Here is an 8,133-nt window from a genome sequence, read left to right as displayed (position 1 = left end):
CCATCCACTCCCAAGGAGAGCACGACGTAATTAAAAATGTCCCCATACGTAATTTCAGGCAATTTTATCAATTAATCATGGACGGATGGGCTATGGTTATCATCCGACCTCCGAAAAGCCATGTATGTGTGTTCCCAAATGTGAGCCATGTTTTGTTTTTGTTTATTTGTTCAGACGTGTTAATGATGTGCTTTTTTATATTATTAGCTAGCGTTGACGGCAGTTGTGAAACAGAAACACGAACACAATCGAGTCAGAATGGAATTGGGTCAAGTGGGCGGGGCTACATAAAGCGAATAATGGCACAGATATAAAGATGAGTCCTCTATCTATCTCTATGCTCCCAAATGATAGGATTATGGTTTAACTTGCGAATTAGTTTTCTTTTGGATTGTTTCTTTTATTTTCGTTCAATTTGGGGTTTTGGACAGATTATTAGATGGAGAACGGTGGCTTGTCATGAAACTCCAGACTCAGTATGACAGGTATTTTAAGCCTTTCTGCTTGCATTGCTAAAGAAACGTTATAACAACGTTAGCCTAGCTAGCTGCTAACGTTAGCCGTTTGGCAAAGATCTCTCACCCGAAATCTAACAGTACAGTAGTTAGCTAACTGCCATCTCTATCATGTTTCAGGTGGCTCATTCATCCCCCCTCCTCTCCCATGCAGAACCTATTCCCCAGGTCGTTTTTGTAAATATGTGTTTTCAGTCTACTTACCTGGTAAAGTAAGGGTACTTTTTTTTTTATCATGTAATCAGTGCCAAAACGGTCAACAACCTCTTAATGACATTTATATTTGTCAAAAAGCTGTCAATTGTAACGTTGATCTGACAGCTTGCCACAGTTAAGGACAGTTAATGTTAGCTAGCTGTTTTGCTAGCTACTAATGTACGTTAGCTAGCTAACTCACTCCCTAAATGTAAACAAAAGAGAAAACAGTTGCTAGAGACCAAATACAAAAGTGTGTATTGAGATATATATGAAAACAACATCCTGAATCTGACTGTCATTTAGCCAGCCAAAGTAACATTACTAGGCTGCATCACAATATTTGTTTATGCTGTCAACAACCTGTAAGTTACTGTAGCTAGGCCTAGCTAGCGAACTTCGCTTGAAAAAGTTAGCTATATTGTTAGCTGACATTTGCACATTTATAACCACACGGCATCTCATCTTTCCTCCTTAACCTCTTAACGATGTATTTGTTGAAGGAGTGATTCCAAAAGAACGTTGAAATCGAGGGAATCCCCAACTGTGATGCAGCCTAACTCCAGTGAGCTGGGTGCCCATCAGGCAGGACATGGTTTGTCTCTGACGCTACTGACCAGGACACCAGCAGGGGCTACTGGGGGCTCTGCTGTCCCGGAGACTAGTGGAGAGGTCCGGGTACCTATCCTCTCCAGCGGGCCCTGGGAGTCATGTAGAGGAGGGGCGTCATCCCGTAGGTCCAGAGTCAGTTCCAGAACCAGTTCCCACAGCCACTCTCATTCACATGGTGGGGGACACCAGCACTCCCACAGTGAGCCCAGTGAGGCGGACCCGGCTGATGCTGATCTGGAGTCAGGGGAGCCCAGCACCTCATTCTTGGAGCTGCACTACCTCTTCCGCTGGGTTCAGAAGAGTCTTCCTTTCATAATCATCCTTTGTGCTAAACTGGTCATCCAACATGCCCTAGGTAAGTGCCGGGTAACAATAACATAGCTATACAGTCAGGAACAACTTTTTATTTATCTCAAGTTAGTTTGAAAAAAATATCATTCATGACATTGTTGCAGGTCTAGCTGTTGGAGTTGGCTTATTTACAACTTTTCTTTATGTGAATAAGAACATTCAAACCCAAGTCTTTCTTCTGGTAAGTCACTAACAGTAACACTATTTCTTCATTCATTTCTACTTCAGTGTTTAAACACTATTCAAACCTCTGAATATGATCCTTCATGTATCTCCTCAGGATCGTCGGTCAAAGATGGAGTGCGTATGGCTGCTCCTCTTCCTGGCGTCCTCCACACTCCTGCTTTACTACACTTTTCTCACTGAGACACTTTACTATTGGTAAGACACTTCCGTTTCCCCTTACTGCACTTACCAGAGCAGACCTGGGCCCAACTTCCCGATAATAATGAAATATTTTCACAAGTGTTTTTAAGTGATGCATCTTTCCTACAAAGGCCGAAGATGTAACATGTGATTCCCGAGAACGTTCGCTAAATGCGTCGTTGAGGCCTGTGTCGATACTGATAGGACCGAAGGAAAGGCAGCGCTGCACTTGGATCAGCTTTCTCCATTCAAATCTTACCTTAACGTTCAAATTTTTCCACAATACTGACGACGGATCAGCTCCTAGAAAGATGTTATCACCTTTGACTGCCAATATTGAGGCGGCTTATTCTAATGCACTACAATAATGCACTAAATCAAGATTTGGCGCCACAATGCGCACATGTTGTTACACATCATGAAATGAGGCAAAAATTTAACATTAGCCTCCAATTAGCTAAATAGAACTCAACATTTTAAATGATATAGGCCTGTAGCATATACCGTAAGCTATTCATCTTTTAATTCAATCATCTGTTTTCATTTGAAGCATCTTTTTATCCTTCGACATTGGCAACTTTGTATTTGTAGTCAACTTTGTTGTGAAGTTATCGGTGGTCACAGAGAGACAGATAAACATATTGATTCTATGTTTAGTGGAGGTCTTCTGAGTATAAAGTGACGTGGTAAGGAAAAAACTAATCTAACGAAGCACAGCTGTTCTATAACAAGATTTTTCAAGTGCAACTTTAACAATTCTTTTGGGAAACAGCTCAGAGATTTAACAATGCTGCTACTGAAGTTCTAACGATGAACTTAGCCTTAAGATGCTTTTGGGAAACCGGGCCCAGAGCAGAAAACTGAATACAATAGAATAGGAAAACCTTATTGGATACACAATGTGGACATTTGCGGTTGACATAGTGACATAATACACAAAAGAAACCAACATTAAAATCATCAGGAGCATAATATGTAATCCACATCTTTCCCTCGTCCTCAGCCTCATCTTCCTAAACCCAGCTGTTGAGCTCCTAGGTTTCTGGGAGGTCCTATGGGTGGTGGGCGTCACCAACTTCACACTCAAGTTCCTCATCATGGGGTTTAAGTGCCTTATCCTACTGCTGCCCTCTAACCTGGTGACCTACAGAGCCCAGGTAACGAAGAAATACAATACAGCTTTATTGATCCACTATACAACTGTTAATTTTTCTGTCACAGATGGAAGGATGCTCTCTGCAGTTGTGTGACTACAAGTAGGCTATGCTCATTGTCTCTTGTCATATACAGGTGACAGATGGCTCTAGTCTCCACTGTGAAGAACTGAAATAGAAATTGCAGCACTTCGGAAAGTATTCAGACCCCTTCCCGTTTTCCAAATTTTGTTACGTTACAGCCTAATTCTAAAATGGATTAAATGAAACATTTTCCTCATCAATCTACACACAATACCCCATAATGACAAAGCAAAAACAGTTTTTCTGGAATACCTTATTTACGTAAATATTCAGACCCTTAAATATGAGGCTCGAAATTGAACTCAGGTGCATCCTGTTCCATTGATCAGTGCAAAAACCAAGCCATGAGGTTGAAGGAATTATCCGTAGAGCTCTGAGACAGGATTGTGTCAAGGTACAGATCTGGGGAAGGGTACCAAAACAATTCTGCAGCATTGAAGGTCCCCAAGAACACAGTGCCCTTCATCATTCTTAAATGGAAGAAGTTTGGAACCACCAAGACTCTTCCTAGAGCTGGCCGTCTGGCCAAACTGAGCAATCAGGGGAGAAGGGCCTTCGTCAGGGAGGTGACCAAGAACCCGATGGAGCTCTGTCAGAGTGACCAGAGTTCCTCTGTGGAGATGGGGGAACCTTCCAGAAGAACAACCATCTTTGCAGCACTCCACCAATCAGGCCTTTATGGTAGAGTGGCCGGACTGAAGCCACTTCTCAGTAAAAGGCATGATAGCCCACTTGGATTTTGCCAAAAGGCACCTAAAGGACTCTCAGACCATGAGAAACAAGATTCTCTGGTCTGATGAAAGCAAGATTGAACTCTTTGGCCTGAATGTCAAGTGTCACGTCTGGAAGAAACCTGGCACCATCCCTACGGTGAAGCATGGTGGTGGAAGCATCATACTGTAGGGATGTTTTTCAGCGGCAGAGACTGGGAGACGATGAATGGAGCAAAGTACAGAGAGATCCTTGATGAACACCTGCTCCAGAGCGCTCCAGACCTCCGACTCGGGTGAAGTTTCACCTTCCAACAGGACAACAACCCTAAGCACACATCCAAGACAACGCAGGAGTGGCTTCGGACAAGTCTCTGAATGTCCTTGAGTGGCCCAGTCATAGCCCGGACTTGAACCTGATTGAACATCTCTGGAGAGACCTGAAAATAGCTGTGCAGCGACACTCCCATTCAACCTGACAGAGCTTGAGAGGATCTGCAGAGAAGAATGGGAGAAACTCCCAAAATACAGGTGTGCTAAGCTTGTAGCATCATACCCAAGAAGACTCGAGGCTGTAATCGCTGCCAAAGGTGCTTCAACGATGTAAAGAGTCTGAATACTTATGTAAATGTGATATTTCAGTTTTTTACTAGAATTTCAAAAAAAGTTTTTGCTTTGTCATTATGGGGTATTGTGTGTAGATAGATAAGGGGGAAAGGAATTCATCAATTTTTTGAAAAAAGCTGTAACATAGCAAAATGCGGAAAAAGTCAAGGGGTCTGAATACTTTCCGAATTAACTGTAGGTTCTACCAGCATTTTGGGGGCCCAAAAGGTATGGAGAGAAAGCATTCATCTATGTCTTTCTGTCTGTCCCCAGGGACGGTGGTACATGCTGACTGAAGAGGTGGGCCAGGTGTACCAGGCTGTGGCTCCCACCCCCCTATGGTTCCGCTACCTGGTTACCTACCAGGAAGTGGATGGAAATACTGGCCTCACCCTGGGAGTTCTGCTGGCTTTGGTCTACTTCATACTCAAGGTGACTGACCTTATGACTGCATCACACTGCATTTATCAAAGATGTATGCTTTCAAGTGGCTCCTTGGTAGTGGAAATTCTGAAAACGGCTACCTTGTATTTTTTTCACCTTTGTTTAAATTTACTAAATGCTTACTTTTTAAATGTAGCTTTTAGGATTGTATGGACAGTGGGGGTCTTTCCAGAAAACTGTGAGGATATTTCTCAGTGGCGAGGTACCGTACTTTAAATACATCAACATGTTAACTGTTTCCTTAGTGGTGGTATGTGGGCTGACTGACAAGTGACTACTGTCTTGAACAGTCTTGCTCATGTGTAGATCATGTGAGTAATAGCTACACTTGTAAGGAGTTTGGATGACTTTGTGGGTTGTAAATATGCGTTGTTCCTCCTCCTCAGCACACGGGGGCAGCAGCCACCAGGAGCCAGTGCAGTGAGGCTGGGGACATCTGTCCTATCTGTCAGGCAGAGTACAGAGACCCAAGGGCCCTCCTGTGTCAGGTGAGATACACCGCTCATCCATGAGACAGCAAACACTCATATTACTGACTTTTCTTTACTCCTACTATGTAGTTACACATACTAGTTTGATTTCAATATTCCAGCCACACAAGGGGATACTCATTGTTCCTTTTGATTCTGCACATGGTTGGATAAAGAATGCCTGTTTATTCTCTCTCAACAACAGCACATTTTTTGTGACGAGTGCATTGCTCTCTGGTTCAACCGGGAGAAGATGTGTCCACTCTGCCGCACGGCCATCACAGACAAGGTCCACAAGTGGAGGGACGGGGCCACGTCACCTTACCTCCAAATCTACTGAGAGAAGGAGACAATGGAGGAAAGAAGTGGAGACTCTTGGACACTGTTTGCGATGTGTGAATGACAGTTGTATTGACAGCAATACTCCACTCATCATTGGCTTGTGAAGCTGATGACCACACTGTTCCTCCATTCATTAAGGGCTGTGCCTACTACTGGCCAACGTCAGGAAGGGCGCATAATATTTGCTATAGGATTGGGATGCATTCAGCACCTTGGCATGTTACTGCTGCAACTGTAACTCCCTCTCCGACTCACTTTTCTACACGACTGACTGTAGTTATCTCTCTGCATGCCCTCTAGTGCTGTTTTTAGTTCCTTTTTTCTTTTCAAACATTTATATATTTTTTTAGCAGGATGTGGAAATATTCATGTTTTCACAGCCAGCCTAAAAAAAACTGACCAGACAACCTCTTTCTTTATTAGACAGAGCTGTCAGGGAATAGCCTGTTACCACATGTGTGTTTGCCATTGACCATAGGAGTTGGCAAGACAGCACAAACTGACCTTGCACCAGGCTAGTCCGGGAATACCTGGGAGTTTCTTCTACTTGTAAATAGGGGTGGCTTCATGAGAGGAATATGTTAGAATATAGAAGTATTTTAATCAGATTTATTATATCACTCCCTCCTAAATCATACCAAATTAAAACACGTTTTGATCTATGTTTGGTAGATACCTGGTCTTTCAAACACTTTTCTCTTTGAGTGGCAAAGAATCCAGGGTGCTGCAAAGGGGATGCCATTCTGTCTTTGATACAGGCACTCAGGCTAGTAGTGGTTAAAGAACAAAATGTACTCAGCACATTGAGAAACGGTAACAAACACCAAGGTTGCTATTTAAGAAGTTCTTCATTTTGGGGATTTTTTTCTTTTCAAATGAAGTCAGATTTTTTTAAACATTTTTTGTTTTCCAGATGACAAATATGAGATTGAGATTTGGTTTGATCCATAAATTATTTTTCTAAAGCGACGACGGTTACATCCTTTTGAAAACCAAAGAGTGGGAGAATCCATTTATTTTATTATCATATTTAACTATGTAGTGAAATTATTTCATTTCTTTTTCTTGCATAAAGTCATTCAACAAATGAAATGAAATATATACAATTCCTTTTCTTTTCAATTATAGCCTAGAATTCTAATTGTCTCTGGGCGTTTACATTTACACATGATATAATACACACAATGTTTACGCTTGTTATGAACCAACTTTGTCTTTGTTATTTACAACCCATTCATCATTAAAATGAAGTGTGCAGATGTCTGAGGGACACACAGAAAAGCATCAATCTAGCCTGTCCCTGTTCACATACTGTTCTCAGAAGGAATTCACAGTAACATGAAACATATGTACTGTATTATCTAATGTTCCATTAGGACTGCCATAGAAGTGAACTGAAAGCATATATACTGAACAAAATATAAACACAACCTGGTAAGTGTTGGTTTCATGAGCTGAAATAAAAGATCCCAGAAATGTTCCATACACTCAGAAAGCTTATTTCACTCACATTTTGTGCACAAATTTGTTTACATCCCTGTTAGTGAGCATTTCTCCTTTACCAAAATAATCCATCCACCTGACAGGTGTCATATCAACATGCAGATTAAACAGAATGTTCATTACACAGATGCACCCTGTGCTGGGGACAATAAAAGGCCACTCTAAAATGTGCTATTTTGTCACACAACACAATGCCACAGATGTCTCAAGTTTTGAGGGCATGCTGACTGCAGGATTATCCACCAAAGCTGTTGCCAGAGAATTGAATGTTCATTTCTCTACCATAAGCTGCCTCCAACGTTGTTTTAGAGAATTTGGCAGTACATCCAACCGGCCTCACAACCACAGATCACGTGTAACCATGCCAGCCCAGGACCTCCACATCCGGTTTCTTCACATGTGGGATCATCTGAGACCAGCCACTCGGACAGCTGATGAGTATTTCTGTCTGTAATAAAGTCCTTTCTGATTGGCTGGTTCTATGCCCTCCCAGGCCCACCCATGGCTGCACCCCTGCCCAATCATGATAAACCCATAGATTATGGCCTAATTTATTTATTTCAATTGACTGATTTCCTTATATGAACAGTAACTCAGTAAAATTGTTGATATTGTTGCATTTATTCAACAGTTGGGTGAGTTCACATCTATTCAGGTAGTGACAGTCATTTTAGTTTGGATGTTCTTAAACAACCATGTTTCCTGTGCTTAGCTCTTTGAGGCACTGCAGCCAATAACTAGGCTTGGGTCAAGGCAACCTAGGGCCAGGTTTCAATCTGTA

At 42.1% G+C, this 8,133-nt stretch overlaps 1 protein-coding gene across 2 annotated transcripts; it reads left to right on the top strand.

The window, feature by feature from the left end:
• The first annotated feature begins 307 nt into the window (after window positions 1–307).
• Window positions 308–7,137, top strand: LOC115154334 (E3 ubiquitin-protein ligase RNFT1). 2 transcript variants are annotated; one of them, XM_029700460.1, is made up of 10 exons: window positions 308–485; window positions 636–722; window positions 1,214–1,677; window positions 1,778–1,854; window positions 1,954–2,054; window positions 3,043–3,196; window positions 4,867–5,025; window positions 5,174–5,239; window positions 5,424–5,525; window positions 5,713–7,137. In XM_029700460.1, the coding sequence occupies exons 3-10, from the start codon at window positions 1,260–1,262 to the stop codon at window positions 5,845–5,847; spliced, it is 1,212 nt and encodes a 403-aa protein (XP_029556320.1). In that variant the 5' UTR covers window positions 308–485; window positions 636–722; window positions 1,214–1,259; the 3' UTR covers window positions 5,848–7,137. The 2 variants fall into 2 exon arrangements, with proteins under 2 accessions (XP_029556320.1, XP_029556319.1); XM_029700459.1 differs by having other exon boundaries at window positions 636–727.
• The last annotated feature ends 996 nt before the right edge of the window (window positions 7,138–8,133 follow it).

Source organism: Salmo trutta, chromosome 19, assembly GCF_901001165.1.
Source record: "Salmo trutta chromosome 19, fSalTru1.1, whole genome shotgun sequence".
Lineage (NCBI taxonomy): Eukaryota > Metazoa > Chordata > Actinopteri > Salmoniformes > Salmonidae > Salmo > Salmo trutta.
This window is presented reverse-complemented; position numbering and strand designations above follow the sequence as displayed.